General features: G+C 36.6%; 1 protein-coding gene across 4 annotated transcripts in view; it reads left to right on the top strand.

Moving 5' to 3' along the window:
* Positions 1-24,065, top strand: part of SDK1 (sidekick cell adhesion molecule 1) — a 1,196,729-nt gene that overhangs the window by 981,197 nt on the left and 191,467 nt on the right. For all 4 annotated transcript variants that reach the window (XM_031949904.1, XM_031949968.1, XM_031949836.1 and 1 more), the window contains 3 exons: positions 11,676-11,785; positions 13,679-13,829; positions 14,469-14,706. In XM_031949904.1, the coding sequence (XP_031805764.1) occupies positions 11,676-11,785; positions 13,679-13,829; positions 14,469-14,706 (499 nt within the window). The remainder of the gene's footprint in view (positions 1-11,675; positions 11,786-13,678; positions 13,830-14,468; positions 14,707-24,065) is intronic.

Raw genomic sequence — 24,065 nt, 5'->3', positions numbered from 1 at the left:
CCTTTGTTCAACTCTTAACTTAAATCCAATTCATGTGCAAGCCAAGATATCACCCATGATGATGTTGGCTCTCTTTGAAAATAAAGGATCAACAAGAAGTGGTCTTTGATTCTAGACCAAGGTGTGTCCACTGACCCCCACACCCCTTACCCTCATTTTGAGGGTAAGGACAGGGAGGACACAAGGAACTGTGCTCTGGAGGTCCCTGGTCTTTTCACTCCTTAGTGTCTCATTCTCTCTTGGAACTACAAGTTGATCAGATAAATCAATCTGGTTCTTAGAATATGTATGATTTCATGGATCTGAATGCACCTTTTTCTGGTGCAGACCACAATGTGTCCATAATCACTCATTTTCTGTGACTCTTTTCCATATCCCCCCTCAAAATCTTCTAAATCCACCATGCTGGGAACTTGTCTTGATCTCATGCCATTGTGTGAATTCCCTTGGAGCACATAGCTGCCTATCCATTTTCCCTTCGTCTTAAGACTTAACTGACTGACCTGCCTTTCTAGTGTATATCTATGCATGTATGTATATCCCTTTGGTGATATCCTTTTGTGTTTCTCCTACATAATCAGTAACATACTATATACTCTACACCTCTTGGGTCAAGATTGAATTTTATTTCTTCAGCCATAGTGTTACTATGGGACCATTATAGATTTAAGGCTAGAGATGACTTTAGAAGTCATCTAATACATCTTCTTCATTTTCAGATGAGAAAACTAAGGTTAAGAGGAGATTGAATGACTTATTCTAGATTACACATTAAGGGGCTGAAACCAAATTTGAAACCAGGTCCTCAGAGCCAGAGTGCTTTGCATTATATTAAATTGTTTCTCTTATCAGAGCTATGCAACAACAAACATGTAAAACCATTACCCTGTATTTGTCAGTGGGTAGAGGATAGCTTAAGTTGGGAGTGAATACTGAAAAATAAGAAGGGCAGTGATACAATATAGTTAACTGAGTCCATCTGCCAAAAGATATTTAAATGCATAGATTTAAATATAGATAACTAACTACATGCCTAGATCTACCTTAGACATAGAAACAACCATATTTAATGTCATGTACTTTGAAATGAGCCTATAATTTTAACTTTCCAGAACTTTTTAAAATCACAAATTTAATTACCATAAATAGACAGTTCATCCTCCTGTCATATCACAATTGAATAAGCTCCTTGAAAGCAGGGGTGATTTTATTTTTATCTTTGTATCCCCAGTGACTAATAGAGAGTAGATGCTTCCTTAATATTTGTCAATTAATTATTGATTGATTTTATCCCAGGAGACTAAGATCCACACATTAATCCTTTCCATGCTTCTTCCAGGTTTATGAAGCAAGTATTTTTAACCCATATTTTCATATCTAAAGTTAAGAATTTTGAGCTAATTATATTGCTCCCTCTCTTCATTACTGTTGCACATTAGTGCCATTTGTGGCCCTGTTGATAAGTGTCTGTCAGCATTTCCATTGTAATAAAACTCGACTTTATGGCTGAATTTCTTTTTTATAATATAAAAAGAGACATTATTTTTGAATAGTCTGCTGTATAAGAGGAGAGCTGTCATCGGCTCTAATGGCTCTTCCAATAATAATGTGGTCATCTGGGCAAAAGCAGCTTCATCTTTTGTTCTGGTATAATGTCTCTGCCAGAGCATTTGGGTACTATGGTGATAGATAGGAATGAAATACATACTTAGATATTTCAAAATGTTGATTGTTTGCTAGATTGTCCATAATAACACCTTTCCAATGACTTCACTCCTTTATTTCTGGACTAGTCTAAAAAAATTGTAGGAGATTAACGATTTGAGGTAGCCTCATTGTTCATTAGTCTCGGATCCCTTTGGGCTCCAATATATGACTTAAAAATATGACATGAAAAGAAAATCCTACTGTGAGATTGACCCCTGAGGTGGCCCTGAGGAGGAACTATTCACTACAGACTGTTTTAAGAAGTATAAGCCTGTGTCTATATAAAACAAAATGACAAACATGATTTCAACAACAAAAGCTTTTTCCTTTGTGGGAGAGTACCCCTTTGTGTTGAATTATATTTCATCCTAATTCTCTTGTTAGTTGAGGCTTTTCTAGGAGGAATAGATTGAACAGTAAGTAACTTTGAAGTCAAGAAGACTTCTGCATGTCTTCTTAAATTGGGATAAGAATAGGATGGACCTGTGATTCCATTAAGTTTAGGGGACTCCTAGATCAGGAAAGTCCCTCAGCACAGGTCAGCACCTTCTTTCTAACTCATTGTCAGGGAAAGAGAGAGAGAGAATATGATTCAGGTTTTTGAAGTTGAATTCTCCTAGTAAGGCCAGATCAATGAAATACTTAGTAGTGTCCTTTTAAAAATTCAGTCTGGTTCACAGACGCTCACATATATTTTGTTCCCTGAACTCGCCTGAGGGCTATGGCCAGCCTGTCAGAAGAGCTATGTACTTCAGTGTACTGTCTTAGCTGGGCTGCAGTTCTGCTGGAAATATATCTCTATACAAGTTCCCAATCTGTTCACACATCCTCTGTGCCCTCCAGTGATCTTCATTTGGGGAAGCTTCATTTGGCTTATGCACAGGGGAAAGCCACTCAGAATAAAAGGGGACTCAGTATTTGGGGAAGTTGCTATCTTTGCAACTTTTCCTGCTGACACCAGGATTTTGGATAAGCAGGGTGCTGCTGGGTTGGCGGATTTCCATGGAATGAGTTTTTGGAGTCTCTTGTCCTTTTTTTTTTTTTTTTTTTTTTAAAGACATTCTGGATGAAAGGATAGATTTTTGATGGAGCTATATTTTTCCATAATTTTTCTTCCCTCCTCATTATCACCTTTCTTGGCATTCTGGAGGTCCCTGGGGAAGTAATGTTTATTGCCCAGCAATGACTGTCTACTAGTGGCCACCCATTGCACAGCTGATTGGAGAGGTAGGCCTTCTCTTCCCCTCTTTTACTCTCTCTTGAGTGCCAGACATGCTCAGGACTATCTCTAATAAAAGAAGCTTTGTTCTGAATGGGAAGCTGTCACTTTAGGGAAACCTCCTGCTGCCCTTGCAGGATCTGGAATAGTTATTTACCAAGTAAAAGTTTCTAAATGACCCCAGCTTTATAGCCAGCAGGTACCAAATACATGCTTTTCTTAGACACAGGGAGTTGGAAGCCTACCCTGCCTAACTGAATGTCACTTGCTCACCAATTCCTGTTGCTTTAGTGACTGGATGGTATGGTCTGTAATGAGTCCTAATGACCTTCCTACTGGTAGGTGGCATTTGAAATGCAGAGTTTTTGCTCTTATGATCGGAATTTTAAAGGGCTCTTATGTGTTCTAAAATTTAAAGGAGAAAAAAAAAGCCACCATAATTCACCTCCCTATGAGAGATGGGAGTGGGAAAAGCTTCCACCTTCCTTGCCTGGGCTATGAATTATTAGTGGACAGACTATTATCTACTAAAATGCTGTAGCTACTATAACACTTTAGCATGCTGTCATTTGAATATGATTTTAGACTCTAAGAAAGTAAGCATTTACTAAAGAATATCTTTACAACTGAGAAAAAAGTCAAAACTTGTTTATTTTTTTCCAATTTCTGCTTTATGTAAAATTTTGAATTCTTTTCCTGGAATTCTAAAAGCAAAATTACTCTTGCTACAATCGTTTGATCATTATATTTAAAATGATCCAATTTTAGAATTTATCTATGGGTGTTTTGATTTTGTCCTGTTTCAGCTAATCACAGAATAAAGAGCATGCACTATAATGGAATGTGGCCAAAAGATTCAAGCTCCTCAGAACCTCAGATAAAATCATTTAAAAGATATACGTATCTCCTACCGAGGAAGTAAGAGATGATAAGTACAGAGGGAGGCATTCATTTTCAGAAATCACCTATATGCTCATTTGTTTTACTGAACTCTGAACTCTGTTCCAAAAGAGCTATTGAGTGTTATTGAAAGGATGAAAAGATGGAGTTATTAGGAAGTAACATTTACTGGGGTATTGAGAGGACTCAATGGATTAAGTGCTGGGCTTAGAGTCAGGAAAACCTGAGTTCAAATACAGCTTCAGATTCTTTCTAACTCTGTGACCCTGAGGAACTCCCTTATCTGTAAAATAAGAATAATAGCATCTACTTGACAGGCTTGCTGTAAGGATCAAATGAGATAATAATCATAAAGTGATTAGCATAGAGTCTGGCATGTAGTTAACCTTGTATAAATGTTTCTTCTTCTTTTTATTATTATTATTATCATCATCATACAAGCATCAATAAGGCATTTAAAAAAAATAAACAATACCCACACACATAAGTAGTGTCCATTTAAATTCAGGCCTCTAAACAGACTGTTCAGAAGGGGACTGTTGAGACTGTTCTTCCCCCTAATCCTTTTTCTTCTTCTCCACCATCAGTGTTGGGAATGCCTGATGTGGACATTGATTCTTTGATAAACAAAAGAAACAGCCTTTCAGTAGAGAAGGCCTCCCTCCTTATGAGAGGCAGCTTTTCTTACAAGGTCTGTTTCGTATTTTGCCCTTCCAAAATGACAAATAGAGATTCTTTGTTCTATTGAGCTTTCAACAAATAACAGAATGGTAGGTTCTCCTATGTTTTACTAATGGCATTGCAGGTATACCTTGTTCTCAGAGAGAATTAGTCAAAATATAAGGTCTGGTTTTGTCCCTGGGGAGCAAATCCTTTCATTGCTCTGGTATTGAGCTCCACTGCCATTCTCTGACAGCTTCTCATGCCCAGTTACCTATCTGGGATTTTCTTATCTTTCACAATCTCTTGCTCTTCCACAGCCAAAACAAGCTCCTTTTTGGCTTCTCTTCTCTGCTGGAGTCATCCGAAGTCTTGATAGATCTGCTCCACTTTTCTTGGTCATGGCTGGTGGATAACTACTAAAAAGCTGAGAAACATAAAATGTCTCCAATTTCCTCCACTGACCCTGCTGGCATTAATTCCAGAGACCTGCCTTGCTGAGTTACTTGGCCACACTTTTTCAACCTGCAGTGCTGCATGTGGACAAGAGCACATTCAGCCCCTCTGAGTGATGGGAACAGGCAGATGTATGTCCACAGGGGCCAGGGAGCAATGAGGCTGTCAGATTAATGCTCACGGGAGTTGTGCAGCAGCTGGACAGATGGAATTAATGCCCACAGGGACAGTGCTGTGAAAAAAGGGCCTAAGAGGGCTGAAAAGAGTGGTATCACGAGGGCTGGAGTCACTTGTCAAGCTTGTTTATTTTTTGTTTAAGCTAGTGTGTGTGTGTATGTGTGTGTGTGTGTGAAGCTACATATGTGTATTTGTGGAAGACATTAGGCAAGAGAACTCAAAAAGAGTGGGGCAGAGCTCTAGGTCAGAAAGGAAAAGGGAAGGAATTTACTTTCTTGTAGCTTTTTATTTTCAAAACACATGCATAGATAGTTTCAACATTCACCTTTGCAAGCCTTGTGTTTCAATTTTTTTCCTCCCTCCCTTCCCTTATACAGCAAGTAATCTAGTATATGTTAAACATGTACAATTCTTCTATTCACATTTCCACATTTATCTTGCTGCACAAGAAAAATCAGATCAAAAAAGAAAAAATGAGAAAGAAAACAAAATGCAAGCAAACTACAACAAAAAAGATGAAAATACTGTGTTGTGATCCACACTCAGCCCCCATAGTCCTCTCTCTGGATGCAGATGGCTCTCTCCCTCACAAGACCATTAGAACTGGCCTGAATCACCTCACTGTTGAAAACAGCCACCTCCATCAGAATTGATCATCATATAGTCTTATTGCTATGTACAATGTTCTCTTGGTTCTGTTCACTTTACTTAGCATCAGTTCATGTAAGTCTCTGCAAGCCTTTCTGAAATCAAAGGAATTTACTTTCAAAGTTATCTAGAGTAAAACTTCTACAAAAAAGAATTTTGATAATATATGAAAAATTTCCATGCATCTATAAAGGTATACACACACACACACACACACACACACACACACACACACACACACACATATTAACAAGGGGGAGAAAAGTACAACAATAAGGTAATAAGGCAATCAGATGGTGGTTTGCCAGATGCAAACTGAAATGGAACCATTTCCAAGCAGTTAAGACTGCAAAGTAGTATTTATCATCCTGATTGCATTTTCAATGTCTTTTTAATATTTAAAAATTGAATGATATGCTAAGTGAAAGGTTCTAGATCATCTGACCTAGAAACTTTGGATCATTTTTTTATCCTCAAAAGAGCTAAAGCATTATTAGCTTGAGTACAAACTTTCCTAAACTGCCTGGAAATCTTTAAACCTCTTTTTCATTGAGTTATATACACCAGCCTTCATAACCATCAATAATAATGCTAATTCACATTGATATAACCAAGTTTGCACTTCATTGTAAGATGTCCAGCATGTTGGATGGATGGATATCTTGTAGCAAGCCATTGGGAAGACATGGGCCAAAATTTCATAGTACAGACAGACCTAAAAGAATTGCTATCTGAATTAGTTGAAGATAATATCCATTTCTATGAGATCACAGTAATATTGGAATACATATATAACATTTCTAGGTTATAAAAGGACTCTCTCTTAAGTCTCTGGGTGGTACAGTGAACAGAGTGCTGAGCCTGGAATATGGAAGAACTAAGTTCAAATGCAGCCTCTCTTATAGCTATATGGCCCAGGTCAGGTCACTTAACTCTGTTTGCCTAAATCCACTGGAGCAAGAAATCCAGTATTTTTTTAAGAAAACCTCATGGATAGTATTGACATCCTATGTGCTCAGAGTAACAAAAGAGTTATCATGTACTACTAAATGACTCAATAACCACAATGTGCCAGAAAATGTGTTAAACTCTATCCTAAGGAAAAGAGGAGAAAATGCATCTTCTCCATTTCATTCTTTGTAGAAGTGGGGGAATTATGGGTGTGAAATATTGCATATATTCTCAGATTTGCTTGATGTGGTGTTAGTTTTGTTGAAATGTTTTTTTTTTAATTTTAAAAATCCCATGTGGTGTATTTGGAAATTAATTTTACTTAAAGTGAAAAAATATCAATAATTTTAGAAGCATTTTCCTTAGAATAAATTTGTGAGATAGAGAGATGGTGCAGGTATTAATCTACCCAGTGGTGTACACAACTAAATTCATTATCTTTCCCTTTATGTATTTCCCCCATTCCTAACTTCTCCATCCTCTCAATCCCATAGGCAGGCATACATTCTAGGAATCATCCCGGATTCCTCACTACATTCCCCATATCCAATATGTTGTCAAGACCTTATTGATTTTACTTGTGTAACATCCCTCTTGAATGTACCCCAGTCTTTCACTTCACACCAGTACTATTTCAATAGATTGCTGGTGGATCTGCTTTTCTCAGATTTCTTTTCACTCTCTAATCCATCTTCCATCCAGATACTTAAGTGATTTTTCTAAAACATAGGTCTGATCATGTCACCCTGCCCTACTCAATGAACTCCATGAAGACTCATCTTCAAGAATTCAAACCCAGAAATCCAGCCTCAGATATTTACTAGTTATATGACTCTGAGAGAGTTACTTAATTCTGTTTACTCACCTGTAAAATGAACTGAATAAGGTAACCACTCCATAAAGAAGAAAAAAATTTTTTTTGAGAAGAAAAAGCCCCATTTGGGCTGACAAAGTCAGATACTACTAAAAAAAATGGCTGAATAGCAACTCTTCCATTAGATTATGAGTCCTCCTTGAAGGTATGGATTACTTTTAGCATTTTTCTTTATCCCCAACACTTAGCATAGAGCCTGATCCAGAAGTAATAAATGTTTAAACTGACTGACATTTTAAAGATAAGGAAAAGGAAACTCAGCAATATTAACTTACTTTTCCCTCATCCCATAGCTAATGAGGGTCAGAGACAGATTTCAAGTTTAAATCTCCTTTCAGTCATCATGTAGGATGTCCCTCATCTAATAGAGATTACCTTCACAGAATTTTGCCTTTATAGACTTCCTAATTTATATGGCAACACTTGAACATAAAATTTAGAAGTTCTAGGTCATCCTTCTGTGTCTGGCATTCAGACTGTTGCTGCAGCCTGTTAAGGATTCTGCATTACGGGACTGGGAATGTTGCTTGCTAGGTATAGCAATTTGCCCTGATAAGGATCAGCACTTTGGCAAGCTCATCAAACATCATTTTGATGTGTTAACCACCCCTTGTGAAGACAGGAATCCTCAGTAAAATACACAAACCATCAGGTTAGGAACAGAAGGATAAACATAGATACATCACTGATCATTATCTGACAGCTGGTTACAGGATGACAATGTCTCAACTAACACTGAGATGAGCTGCTATTGCTAAGCTTTATGTGGCCAAACAGCCTACTCAAGAGATAACAGGTATCACATAGTAAAGATGTCTAAAAGCAGGTCAGTAAGTTCAAGTAATGGGAAGATTAAAAAAAAAAAAACCCTACACAACTACAAGAATGACTATTACTATAAAGTTAAAGGTGTTAAAGTGAATGGAGATAGATGAAAAAGGCAGATTTCTAACACATTAAAGGCTATAACTCTTAAGTGGGGATATAGGAGGAAAGGCAGGACAGACAATCACAGAATACTTAATAAGAGAACTCAAAGAACTTTAGAGATCATTTAGTTTAACTTGAGGAAACTGACGCTCAAGGAGCCAAAGAACAAGCCCAAAGTCAGTTAGATGGGGCAGGGTTGTAATCAAAAGCCAAACTCCTTCACTTAAAAATCATTGCACTTTCTACTATGTTAAATTTCCTCATCCTGCCAGAATTCATGACATTCTATAATTTCATTCCACTTAAATCCACATAGTACAAAGGGAAAAATGCCAAACTCAGGAAGACAAAAAATGCTAATGTTCATATCTTGGCTCAGACAATTATTGGCTATTTTTAGTAACTCTTATGAGCCTCAGTTTCCTCACCTGTAAAATGAAGGTTTTGGGGGTTATTAGACTTGCAGTATTTACTTCTTAGATTGTTGTTATAAAGATTAAAAACACCCAATAAATATATAGATATGAACGTCACATTTCTTTGAAAAAGGAGCAATGAAACATTTTTACACTCAAATATGTGAATAGAACTGTGATTTCATTGATGGCAGTGTTCCTTCCAGTACTGTAGATAGCAACGCCTCCGATGACTGTTTTTCTTTTCTAAATAACTGTAACATGTTATTACATGAATTAAGTGTAAAAGCAGATAAAGTCTACTTTAAAAGGAGACATTGTGATACAATGGAAAGATCTTTATATCTGGATTCAGAAGATTTAGGAATAAATCCCACCTCTGATGCTTAGTTTATGTTACTTATATCTCAGTTTCTTTAATGGTAAAATTGACGAGGTTGGATTGAATAGCCTCTGAGGTTCCTTTTAGCTCCAAATTTAAGATTCAGTGATAATTTCACCCTGGGTGACTTCAGTGTTGGAAAGAAGGAAGAGTGAGAGGGAGGGAGAGATAGGAGGGGGAAATGATGATAAAGGAAGGAAAGAAGGAAAAAGAGAAGTTACTGGTCTCACCATTATAGTGATACATCAAGTTTCATGAGAAATGTAGATTAATGGAAAGGAACATATGGAATGATGTTCTATATTGGTGTGGACAAGAATTTTGTTCTAATCTCCTTGTTAAGTTCTTATGTTCGCCAGACCTTTTGGTTCCTTGAATGAGTCACCCTTTGTGATGTGCTGGACCTGTTCTGTTGTATCCATTTTGGGGAAGCTCTTATACCACCCTCTCTTCCAGCCTAAAGCTGAATAAATGCTTTGGAATCAAAGCATAATGCAGAAAGAATATTATTTTTAAATTTATTTTATTTTTAATTTATGGAATAAAATAGGCATTTCTCTAATGAAGTATAATCGAAAAAGATGTTTGCACATGAGACTGCAAATCTATTGGCTATTCCTATTAAATATACAGTTATCATTTTTTCTTATTTCTTTTTTTTCTCTTCTTCCCTCACTGAAATGACCATCATTACATATATATGTAAAATTATTCTGTGCATACTTCTATTTAGTTCTTTCAGTGATGTATATAACATCTTTCTTCATATGTCCTTTATTATTAATCTAACCACATGTGAAATAAGGTCTATTTGGGTATAGTATCTAATAACAACCAGTCATTTCTATTTCTTATTCATAGGATTATAGAATTAAAACTAGAAGAGGCCATATTGATCATTGAATCCAACCTCTTAATTTTACAAATTAGGAACCTATAGTTCAGAGAGTGACTTGCCCAGAGTCATACATCTAGTCAATGTCTGAGATGGAATTTGAACCCAGGTACTCTTGTCTCTGAATCTGATGCCTTAACCTGCCCATGCTGCTTCCCATGCATTATGGATCGAAGCTGCTCTGTCTACTGCAGAAAGTTTCGAGAGGGCCAGCTGATTTTTCTGTAGCTCCCGGGTGAACTGCCTGCATGTCCCACAATAGGGCTTTCTAAAGCTAGTAACAAGCAGGTGGGCAGAGCCAGAACAAAGAGGACCATATGATATATCCAAGGATAACTGCAAAAAAGCTGGGCCAGGAGACTTACATCCTAGATGTTGATCTTGACAGAATTTTCTCAATTTACAGAACTTAGTTGTTCTACAAAGACCCCTGTGCTTTTATGTACTGCCAGCAGCATTACCAACTGCTTTTGAATTCCCCTTCACTGGAACTCTTTCATTGCCACCTTCTTCTCTCTTCTCTCTCTGCCAAAGACTACTTTGGGCATTGTTAGCTTTCCCTTCTCCAGAATAGCCTGGGTGACTTTGACCTTTCCCAAAGGGTTTATTGTCTAACCCCTTAATCATGTTTCTGTCTCTTCCTTAAATCTTTGATTATTTTTCATATTCCCTCAAAGAGAATTTAAAGACTACTGAGGATAATGGGAGAATCTTCTTAGTTCCTTCTTTATTTTTTTCTAATTTCTGTCTCAGCATTTGTCTATTGTGCTTGCTTTTTAAAAGAACAATAACACATGAATGATTCATCTGCAGTTTATTATCCACTCTGACCCCCAGATCTTTTTCTGCCAGATTTCTTTTTATTTGGTAGTCTGTTTCTGCTTTTGTTTTTTACCCACTGAGTGCACTATCCTATGCTTGTCTTTATTGAACTTCATTCTCTCTTGCTTCTGCCCACTTCTTCTGTTTACCAAGGTCATTTTCAATTCTGCTGCTGTCTTCCAAAGTGCTGGCTACCTGCCAAATTTGGTTCCATCTGCAAACTTAATGAGCATGTTTTCTATTCCATCATTTAAGTCATTTATGAAATGTTAAACAGCATGGGACCCTGGATTGTTCTCGGCTCAACACTATTTGTTTGACCTGATAGTCTCTCCTTGCATGCCTTCTGCCTCCTATATGTCAGTCCTCATAGGAATACCCTGGGCATTCAGGAGTTAGCATGGCTGGGACAGGAGCATAGAAGTTGATTAGAACGTACTGTGATGATCTCTCATCCGACAAATGTGGTACCTCTGTTTTATGAGACAGTCCTGAGAAAGAGAGGTCCAGACTCAGAAGGACAAGAACTAGCTCCTTCATCCACAAACAGCGGAAGCTTGGGTGACTGTCACTGACCTAGAGACTGGAAATCCGTAGCACTTCCTAACCCTACTTGACATCCTCCTTCTCCTAAACAGATTGGTGCAATAGGTGATGAGGAGGAGTGGAGCTGTCTCTATGAAGAAGAGAATGAGCCTGATGCCCAAATGTTGGAGATCCCAAACCTCACTCCCTACACGCATTACAGGTGAGCCCAGCAGGTGATAAACTACAAGCAAAAAGTCTGTCCCCTATGAGCAAAGGGCTGCAGAGAGCCAAACGCGGTTATAAACGTCTGAAGTCCAAGTTCTAGGTGATAATGTAGTGAATCAGACTTTAAAGTGTAGGCAAAATAACAGCTGAATATTGTGTCAAGAGTTAGTATGCCCTAATCCCAGATTTGGAAGGTTCTTTCCATCTAATAACCAGCAATATCCCCTACAGAAATGTCTTCTCTGTTATTATAGGATTGAAAACCAAGAATTTGGGGCAGAGATGTGGCTCTTTTCTCACAAAAACCATGGGTAATTGTAACTACCAAAGAACAATGTAAAAATAAAAGCTATCCTAAAAATATCCTTCTGTTTGCAACTATTAAAGGCCTTTCCGAGGGGCTCTTTTTACCAATATGCCACTTGTATTTGATTCTGAAACTTAGCCTGGCAGTAAATCCTTGGCCTTAACAAAGGGGAGAATGATCACAAGCTGTTAGAGATGTTATAACTTCCCGTAAGATCATTGAAGGAGATGAATTTTCCAGTTATCACCAGATGTTGAGTTTGATAATGTCATTGTTCTGCCAGAACGGATACATTTTGTGAGCTCAGGGAAGAAAGAAATAAGAATTACTAATACAGGGAGTAAGAGGTGAAATTGTCAAGATCATTTTCTTTGCATATTGTTAATATTGAAAGGAACAAGTCATGAAATGCTGTATTCTTTTGCACATTCTTCCCTGAAACAGAACAGACCGGTCATGGTTCTGTACCAATAGTGGAATCTTTTTTTTTTTTTTTTTTCCCTAACCTTTATCATAAATCTAATCATTATGACTGGGGATCACAGTCAAGTCAAAATGGTAGTCTTTAAACTCGGGAACCCTGAGTACAAACGCTGCCTCTGACATTTACAGGGTCACTTAACCTCTGTTTCCTCAACTGTGAAATGAGGAGATTGGGCTAGATGTCCTCCCATGTCCCTTCTAACTCAAAGTGTATAATCCTATAGTCAAATATTTGAAAGCTAAAGTCTCAGCTATGTCTTACTAGTTGTGTGACCACCTAACAGCTCAGGGCTTCATCTTGAAAAGGGAAACAGTGCTTGTTCTGTCTACCTCACAGGGTTGTTAGAAGGACAAGCACTTTGTAAAAATTAAGGCGTGGGACAAGTGTGAATTCTTTTATTATCGTCATTCCAAATATCTGAAAATATCGAGATCCTTTTCCTCATAGTCTAAGACATCTGATATTCTGATATTCACTCTGAGTACTTAGGTTGTCTTTGAGTGTCCTGGCATTTTTGTGTATGTATACACACACACACACACACACACACACATATGGGTTATTTTTTATGTTTCTGTGTATTGTTTCTTTAACTGAAATAATACCTTTCAATTTGAACAAAAACATAGAGATGAGCTAGAACTGAGAGTTTCAGGAGATAAGCAAGAAAAAACAAATTGTTCTTAATCACGCAGAAGAAATTTTTCATTAAAAGATAGTATTTTATAAATAACAGTGATATTGAATACATGAGGTAGGGTTGGAGTGAATGATCTCTAAAGTCTCCTTCCAATCCTAATACCAGATGAAATAGCCATTGGAACAAAAATCTGGTGTTTCCATGAATCTTGATTCAAGCAGTGATAATTTGCAATTAAAAGTATAAGAATATCTAATAGATACAATTTTCTATCACTTGGGTATATGAAATTATTTAATTTTACTTCACTTCCTGTCTTTTGAAGCTTCTTAGAAAAAAAGATCTAAGTTAAATGAAATATATATTTGGAAATGAGAAGGGTAACCTTGAGCCTTTGGGGATCTGCTGAATTCCTCTCCTTGTTCTTTTTTCCATTTACTTCGTGATTCTTCTTTAGGTTTAGGATGAGACAAGTAAATATTGTTGGCTCCAGTCCTTTCAGTCCATCATCTCGTGTCATCCAGACTTTGCAGGCCCCACCTGATGTAGCCCCTGCAAGTATAACAGTTCGAACAGCAAGTGAGACCAGTCTATGGCTCCGATGGGTGGTAAGTTATGAACTACAAAGAGATGGCTGCAGAGACAAGCAGTCTTAAGGTCACTGGGGAATATAAAATGAATCAGAAGCTTAGAAGTTTTTCATCACGCTTTTTTTTCTAGTCCATATGAATCTCAATATTAAACCAAAAAATATTACATTTTACATTAAGTCTTAGATCTTGGACCTGTGCAGACTGTCTTGTTAATCATCAATGTTCTCTTTTCTTGGAACTAAAAGATATTCCTCAGTGAGAAAAGCCAATGATGTTACATGCTGGACCTGTAAGTCCTTAAGCTAGGTCAACATTGAACCAATATTCAATATTTGTATGAGAGCCAGTTTGATATTTAATCAAAGCATTCCCCTGCAAAATAAAGCCAAAATGTATGAGAAGAAATTATGCTCAGCTGAAGTTAATGACATGGTTTCATTTAATTAACAAATGAAAAATATCAGGAGGAAAGTAGAATGGAAAATTATACCAAATAAAATATTTTCCTTGATCAATAAAGGCAAATAAAACACAGACCCAACATCATGAGGTCATTCTTTCCTCTGGGTTATTTTTAGTCTTATAGGTACAAAATGTCACCTGAATCACAGTTAGGAAATTTCGAAACATCATTCTATCATTATTCATTTCCAGCCACTCCCTGATTCACAGTATAATGGCAATCCTGAATCTGTGGGCTATAGGATTAAATATTGGCGAACTGAACTTCAGTCTTCAATAATGGTACAAGTAATCCATGACAGATTGGAGAGAGAATACACCATTGAAGAGCTGGAAGAATGGACTGAATATGAGTTACAGATGCAGGCATTTAATGCCATTGGAGCAGGACCTTGGAGTGAAGTGGTGAGAGGTCGGACTCGTGAGTCTGGTAAGTAAAAAAAAAAATTCTCTTTGAGGCCATTTTCATTCTTTTTGATCTTACTTTCAGAAGATCTTCATTTTACCTAATTCTCTAATCTTTATGTTAATAGCATCTCATTAGCCTTGTTTTATCCAAGCCTCACTAGGCTCTTTTCTAACCCAAAAAATTGACCTTGTCAGTTAGGTAAAACTACATTAATACTAATTTGGAAGCTGTGGTAGTGTTCACAGAGCTTGAGCTCAAATTTATCTGAATGAATATTTTCCTTATAGAGAAAATAAATTCTTGAATACTTCAGAAATATCTATTTATTTTTTTAAATTATAGAAGGAACTTCTGTGTATTAAGCAACCTCTTATGGATGCTGCTAATCAGGAGTATGCTGCTAAATATTTAACAATCAGCTCTTGGGCATTGGTGGGAAATGTACACATAATATATTTTAAAGTTTAATCTACATTATTAACATTTTCTTCATCAATTTCTTAAGTCTAGACAAGAGACAAAACAGTAAATCAAGTCCTGATTTATAGGATTTACTGATTTTCAAGTTATAAATGCTCATACTAAAAAATTTACAACTGGCTCTTATGAGCTGGTATGATCAGAATTTTCATGTTTCTAATTGTAGAGGATTCTCACATATGGGTTGGACTAGATGAAGCCTGAGGTCTTTAAAACTCTGAAATCCTATGATTCTATGAATGTGCCCATGACACATTTCTTCTGCATTATTTTTTGTTTAAAACAGGGCTTTTGAAGCCCTCTGCTATGAACTGTTTGCATATGCTTAATTACTGTATTACATATACATGAAAGTAGCAAAACTATAGTTCATTTTAAGTAATCTCTAATTCATATGGGACTTTCTGAATTAGTTCAAATCTGTGAGGTTTAACCTTACTAAAAGTTTACCTCTCAGTGGAGGTATACTTCTCAGTGATAAAATGAATGTGGTCAATAACCTTCTCCATTTGTCTTTTATATAATATAATTTATCCTAGGTGACAAGTGAGCAACTAGTTCCTAAGAATAATGTTGTAAATGTTTTCTCAAAATTCTGCCAGCTGACAAAATATACTTTAAAATATCCTTAGCCCTATCTCCAGAAATGGAGATATGAAGATTTAGAGACTCCAAAGTCCATGGTTGACCTAGAGGTTAGATACTAACCTTTCCCCACTCCCTGAAGCATCAACAGCAGCAGAATCCTAAGCCATTCCATTTAGTGCTAACTGCAGTGTTAATCTTTTGTTGTCCTTGTGTCCTTCTTTTTTCTCACATCACTAATTTTCACTATCATTATATTTTAAAATATGCATCTATCTTTATCAATATGGGAAGAATAAAAAATCATTTTCCATTGGTCCTGAGCCCAGTGTTAGTCAGCCTTTTCCCAGGAACCAAGGTGATGGAAAAAGATGCACATTATTTAAATTTTCAGGTGACACCAATGGGGAGATAGTCAGTATCACGAAGGACATATTAGAATTCAGTGTGACCTTCGTGGATTGGCAAAATAATGAGAAACATTCATAGCAAGGTTCCTTTAGGTCAGGTACAAGGTAGCTCAAAAATTAAGTAAGCAGAGACGCTTCATTCACCCGGGCAGAGCAGAATGACAACATACATGAGAATACATGGAAATGACAGTGGATCTCTACAATGCCAAAAGCACAAGTTGTATGACCATCTGTATTTCCAAGGAGAGTCCTTTCCGGTGTACTCTGGGAACCTCTTCATCCCACTGATGCTATATGTGGTTGTGGGACAATGTACTCTAGGTTTATAGGGAGAATGTTTTTGTTACTATAATTGATACTACAGATAATGATAGTGATAATAATAGCTAGCTTTTTTATAGTTATTTAAGGTTTTCAAAACACTTTATACATAGAATCTTATTTAATCCTCACAATAACCCTGGGAGGTAGGTAACTATCTCATTTTTACACATTAGGAAACTAAGGCAGCTGAGGTTAAGTGATTTAATTGGTTGCTATTTTTCTTAAAATGTCATCTCAATTAATGGCTTTACTTTGAGATTTTTTTTAAATCACATAAATATAATATAGAAAATGGAATAGAGTATAGAGATTTATTGGTATAAGGAACTTCTCAATAGGAAAATCCTTTTACCAATGCTGATAGATAGTTATGGTCTCTGCAACTTAGTCTTGTAGAGTTACCCAAAGCAAAAAAGATCGAATAACAGGATAAATTGAAGCATAACTTTTAAAAAAAGAAAATACCTGTTAATCATAGAATCTGAGAGCTAAAAAGGAACCTTGTGACTATTTAGTTCATATAGTCATGAGTCAGATATGTAGGGTAGCCATTAGGAAGCAGACATGGTAATGGGATCTACAAATAATAATTTTCATTTCCATTCCATTTGAATTTATCTTAGTTCATCACAAGCACCCAGACTATGCATGCTGTTTACATGTCTGCCCAAGTGCCCAGACAACTAGTTTATCTCCCTGAGTTGGCCATTTTTGGTGTCTTAGAATCCAATCTATAAGTTGAATAGCCTAGCTATTGTGTACCATACACAGGATACAGGAACATTCCCAGTATACTTCCCAATATACTTAGGGCCAACTTCTTATGGTACCATTAGCTATTATCATTCTCCAAGAGATGTGGAGAACTTGAAAGAATTTGGGGAACAACAATGATAATTAAGGAGTGAGCAAATAGAGTTTTTTGAAGAAAGGTGAGAAGAAGAATTATTAAATCTTGAGAAAGACTGAAGAGTAGTTTAATACCAACAATCCTCACTTTTCATTGTTTCCATTTCACTGGTCTGCTTATTCAAGCTGACTAATAAAAACTGATACATCTTACTGCTTATCCATGTTCCTTCACTGGCCCCTACCTAATGACACTGAATCTGACTCCCAAGATAGACTAACACATGTGCATAGTCAGGATTCTGACTTATTACAATCCATTTTAAGATGGGGTCTTTGGATATACTTTGCTTCTAAAGGTGGGGACTGCCTGTAATGGTCTAAGTATATGAAGAGCCCTTATATAGGGTAGTTATCAGCTATTCTCTACCTTTCCTAAAGACAAAATAAGAGGAAATGGTCTCAAACTATAGGATCAGTAATTTAGATTAGATAGAAGGATGAATTTTCTGTGTAAGAGTTAGAAACCACTGGAATGGGTTACTAATGACCTTTAAAAAAGGATGAATGTTTAAGGTATTCCTTTCTAAAGATGAGGAGATGATGACCCCTCGGGGTTACTTCTAAAACTGGAGGGTTTTTTTAATCTCAAAAATGAAAGATTAGACTAAGCTGTGACCATACAGAAAGCAGAGATTTTTAAAAATGTTTTTTCTTTGATATCTGTCTTGTTGATTTTTTTAAAAAGGCTTTAGAAAAACTTTTTTTAAAAAAGGAAACATATCTGATACTTAATTTTCCAAAATGAAGCTACTTCTAATCCTGGAAAAGAATAAACAGCAATTAAGCATTTCTTGGAAGACATAAGATTTTAAGAAAATGAAAACTTGCATAAAGGTGGAGCCCCAACTTGACCAAAATCTGTTTAAATTTTGTTGTTGTCATTTTTGTGGTTTTGGTCCAGCTGGACATTAACGTCATACCACTGTGATATGTAAATCAGACTAAATTCAGAATCTTACTAAAGATTTTGAGAAGAGGAGTAAGACAAGCATTGCCAATCAAAACTTACCCAGGTGATTTCTAAGGACCTACGGCCAAAGGGAGAAGATAAAATTTGTGATCTGCCCTAATCTCATTTCTCCCTTGCCTCATTCCATTTTGCAGGTGAGGAGCCTGATTATCAGAGAGAGAGAAAGGGAAGGTATTCTCCCAAGTAAGTTAATGGTAGAATCAGAATTAATACCCAGATCTCTTTGCTCAGCCCATAAGTTTAGTATATAACATTTCCTTCTGAGAAATCAGAATTCTAAGTATTCATATAGGAAGGGTATGAAGTATGCCCATAGTCCAGACTGGGGTGCACAATTGGACAGAAAAAAAAATCTGTGGAGCTCATTCATTGGCATATATACCTTGGGCAGATGCTGCAGATGGATTGTAAATTGAGCTCAGAATTGGCAGGGGAAGAAAGCTAGATGGATGATTGTCTTTGTAAAACTGCAAAGTTATTTTGGTGATCCTGGGCCCAATGTAAATAACCAGTGTTCTTCTAGTGTTATATTTCTGCAAGTCATAGAGCACTGCAGTGTAAGAAAAATTGAAGTAAGATCCAGTAAAAGGGTGAAAGTTAGTAGGAAGAGTCTGAATCATATTTAAGACAGTGAATAATAAGAAGTGAATAAAGGATATCATCAAAAAAAAATGAATGAGTGAAAAAGAAAATGGGCTGGTTGTATTTGAGGGTAAATAACAAACAACCCATTTGTTCCATTGATATTATCATCTGGCAAGAAAAATAGAGAAAGAGTCCAGTTTGTTAGGTGCATCCACTATGGCAAACTTATCAGAGGACTTGGACAAGAATTTCACTAAAGGGTCAGATGTGAACAGATTGAGATCTATGTAACTGAAGGAAGCACCCACATTGAGAAGGATCCAAGGTCCATTGGAGTATTTCGGTATCAAAGTTGTATGAGACAGGCAGCATACATGGTGCTTACAGAGTGGGCCTCAGCCTGATTCTAAAACGTCCCTTAAAGTCTCAGGGCTATAGGTAACTCTCTGAGACTAAAAGTTACAAAGTGCTAGAAATCCTCTCACCTGGAACTTATCTATACCAATGAAATTACAGACCCAGTCCCATGTATTGTGCCATCAAAATTAACCTGTTATGGTCAAAAAGAAAATTTGGCAATATTGAGTTTGAGTCAGATGCCCTTTCCAGAGAAAAGTGTGCTTTCCCCACCCCCCCAGTCCTCAGAAGTAGTTTTTTTTTTTTTAAGTTACTTTTGATAAAGTAAATGAATCATCTTGAAACACATTAACACAGGAAGAAATGAATTTTTACTTTATTCCTTTTAGGTTGCCTTTTCTTCTCTTCCCACCCACCCTTTGAACTGTAGTCCACTGTTCCCTCTATCTCCCTAGTGCCTAGGTAAAGTGAACTCCATCTTAATGTGGGAGCAATAACCATTTTCTCCACCACCAAGTTGATTTCTGGATATAGGATAACTGATAAACAAGGCTTTGCATTCAGGGCATACTGTCTCAGCTGCCAAGTAAACGCATTTCCAATCTGGCTCAAGGACTTTGCTCCTCAAAATTGTCACCTTCCCTGGCTCTGCCATGGAACGTCTTGTTGCTCTTCTGATCTTTTAGGATCTAAAAAGACCTTGTCCCAAAGAAAAGAAGATACCAAAAGGCAACCCCATCCCAAATATAGGCCAGGAGGTAAAGTACTCCTGAGCCAGCTATGGGGAGAAGGACACAATCTATCAGCTTTCCAGAACTCACCTTTACATTTTGCAGGGAAAAAAAGAGATCGAGTTCTTTTGTATGTATACATACATTCAATTAATAAAAAAATAATAAAAAGTTCTACAATCATGCATTGAACCAATTGGAAATAGAAATAGAATACATATACGACTTTATGGCTCTTTATTCTCCTTTTCTGGAAGCAGTCACATAGATTTGGCAACAGACACAACAGATTATACATTTTTGAGTGACTGGGCCCCTGTTAGCCAGTCACTTGCATTAATATCATTTTAGGCTATAAAGATATGATTTTGACTGGCTAAAAACCTGAAAATGAAGTTTCTTTTCCTCTAATGTTCTGGTTTTTAGAAATCTAGGCATCTAACCTGCCCATATAACTTACCTGGTCCAAACCATTCATTTGTACTCATTCTCTAGGACACAGGGTACCTCCAGTAAATGGATGTACATAACCAGGTCTTAGAGGGGAAAATCAGTGATTACTCACTGATAGGAAGTAAGAATTGAGCACTTAATGTTTTTTTAGAGACTGACCTCTAGGAAATAGTTAAGGAATTGAGAGAAGCACTTGTTATGTTGCTATGGTGACTCACTTTTTTTTTTAACAGACAGGAATGGGGTGCAACACTGATTTTGGCCATCAAGTCTATTTGGTGCTTTCACCCTCTTCTTAGATAAAATGGAAAAATAAAGTCATGTATTGTTTTATAATTTTCCCCAATTAAAATGGCAGTGATTCCTATATTTACAACTGATTGATTCAAGATACCAGATTATCACTCTTTTTTTAAAAAATGATAAGCATATTTTAAAGCGTTTTCCTAGTAAATATCAAAGTGAAATGTATGAAGCAGAGTGAAAGCAACTAGAGACAAATACAGAGATGTGGATGCATATTTTATGGTATCTGTGATCTAAAGACATTTTAGACTCAGGGCTGTAACATGTAATAGAAGTGTCCTCAAACTTGAGTGAAACAAATAAATCTGTAATTAGACCAGGGCTCCTCTATAGAATAGTGGGAGATTTATACAGGCAAGGTCCAGTTTCCTTTTTAAAACATTCCAGAAAGCTGCCAATACGTCCTTCAGTAATCCAAGAGGCTTTCCTATGAATGATTCCCATCAATACCTGATGGGTATTAGTTTTTCATATTTTCAACTTTTTAAAATCCCATGACTTAAAAAAATACTGGCTTCCAGTGCTCAGGCCTGATGGACAACCCACAGATGGTTAACCACAAATTCATCCTCTGCCTTCACACATGGAATACAAATTTATCTTCTTTCTGATGAGCACTCTGATAAAATTTTCTATTAGTTGGGCAGTGCTGCCTTCCCTGAAATAATTAAATAAAATATGACAGCCATCTTCACTTGGGGAGCAGGAGAGTGATAGCTCTCTTAAGGTCATGGACAATTTAACATTCCCATCTTTATTGTTGCATTGTTGTCATGTTTTCCCCTTCTCTGTCAGCCAATGGTATTTAGTGAGTATTCACTGCATAGGTTCACTGCATAGGATGCCATACAAGGCACTGGGAGAAATTTTAAGACTTTAGATTCTAATGGGGACCACTTCACAATGCTGTATCAAACACAGTTTTCAATACTTATCAGATACTCAGTAATTGTCACTTAATGCTATTGCTGATTGTGTCCTGGTTGGAGTGCATTGTTATACCTCGTGATCAGAAAGCTATCCCAGGCTTCCTTAAATTTGTCTTAGACAACAGCTAAAACCATAAAGGGTAAATATGCCAAAAGACAACTGGCCTTCACTAAGCTCTTAAAGTTTTTCCTTTTTTGCCCCCTCTTTATCCACTTATTTTCTTTTTCCTTTTTAGCTACAGAAATGATTGATGTGAGAGTAACTGTGTGAAGATCTCCAGATAAAGTTATGGCAGCCCTCTATAGACATTCGTGGCTTATGGCAATCTATTTTCCTTTAACATAATTATATACTTGAGGAGGAAGATAAATCTGGAAGATAAAAGCATGTCAGTGTAGGAAAATTTAAGAATCAGATTTTATGAAACTCCATGCAGACAATACTCTGAAGCAGAGACTTTCTGCTTGTGTTCTGGCTAATTGGTTAACGAGTAGTTAAAAATTAAATTTAAGTGTTTGCTTTTCTGTAGTATGTTCACAAGCCCATTCTACCTTCTGGCCTCTAGGGCCAGCACTTCAGAAGTGTATTTTTTATTACTTTTTTCAGATTGAAGAAAAACATTGGAGAGAAGGCAAACTCCTTCTAATATTAATGGGGGCTTCTTTTGGAAAAGTTGCCAATAAAATGATGCATTTTCCTTTTTCTTCAGTAGCTTATTGGGTCCTTAAGATAAGTATCCTAAAATGAAGAGTACTGGGTTTAGTTCTGGGACAACTAGCATTGATAACTGATTGCTATTTTCTAGCTCTGTGGTATTGGACAAGTTACTTCCTATCTATATAAAATCAGGTCATTGGCCTAAATCAAGGCTTCTTCAATTTTTTTCCATTTGCAACCCCTTTTTGCCCAAGAAATTTTTATGTGACCCCAAGTATATAGGCCTATAAAATAAGTATACAAATCAAATATTTACTGATAATAAATCAAAATTTCATGACTCCCACAAAGATAATGCACTCTTGCACATTTAATACAGGTTAATACATTGATGAGTATAGCTGGATCATCCCAAAATTTGCATTTCCTGAAATTACAAACCTACAGAATCACTCCAAAATAAAGCTAAGCTTTGCAGTTATCTCAATTGGTTCTCACAATAACCCTGGGAGGTAGGTGCTATTATTATCTTCATTATGCAGATAAGGAAACTGAGGGCTGGGAAGAGATTAAATAATTAGTCAGGGTCAGATAATCAACTCAATTCTTCCTGATTCCAGGCTCAATGTTTTATCCACTGTGTCACCTAATCGCCTCCAAAATATAAAGATTAATGGCATTTTCAACAATATAGCCACGTTAGCTTAAAAAAAGTGGGTTTATTTTTTCCCATATTTTAATATATATTATGTAAAATGGATCAATTAGGAGAATCTCTTAGTTAATTTGATAGGATCTATGATCAATTTGGGAGGCAGCTTGGTGACTCCACCAAGTGGAGTGGAAAAAATGCTGGTTCTAGAGTCAGGAAAAACTGATTTCAAATCTTGCCTCAGATAATTACCAGCTGTGTGGACACGTCACTTATTTTCTGTTTGCCTTAATCTATCAAAGAAGAAAATGGCAAATCACTCCTGTATCACTGTCAAAAAAAAAAAAAAATCCCCCAAACAAACAAACCAAAAAAACATAGACAGTATGGTCCACAGATCACAAAGAGTCATACATGATTGAATGACTGAAGAACAATAAAACAATCAATTTAATAGCATTACAAGATGTCTGGAGTCAGGTAAGCATTTCCCCACAGAAACTATGACTATATCTTTTGGGACTTTGTTAAAGACACACATAATTCCTGACTGATTTTTAATAACAGTAACTGTCCCTAAGATGATGCTGGAATTCAGGAGGATAGATTTTTTTCAAAGGATCTATCTTTTTGTGCCTCTGTACAGTAGAGCAACAGACTTTTCTCATTCTTTTTCTTTTCTTTTTCTTTCTTTCCTTCTTTCCTTTCTTATTTCCTTTTTTGTTTCCCTCCTTCCTTTCCTCTTTTCTTTCTTCCTGATAATAAATTAAAAAAATAGATATCTCAAACTAAAAACCATAATAACTGGGAGAATAATAAGATGTTCTGTAGAAGTACATGGAAGAAGCAGAAAAATTGGTTCACTTGGCCTGAAAATTTATAGTGTTTTCAACCCCAAATTCCAGTGTAGAGGATAGGTGATTTTGATTTCCTGGGTAAGGAATCTAGCCAAGGGGTAAAAAACCATTCTAGGGATCATCAGAGGTTGATTCATGAGTAGTCCTAAGTCAAAGAATGGGTAGACT

The sequence above is a fragment of the Sarcophilus harrisii genome, chromosome 1, assembly GCF_902635505.1.
Source record: "Sarcophilus harrisii chromosome 1, mSarHar1.11, whole genome shotgun sequence".
NCBI classification, from domain to species: domain Eukaryota; kingdom Metazoa; phylum Chordata; class Mammalia; order Dasyuromorphia; family Dasyuridae; genus Sarcophilus; species Sarcophilus harrisii.
The sequence above is the reverse complement of the archived record's forward strand: the minus strand, read 5'-3'. Positions and strand labels throughout refer to the sequence as shown.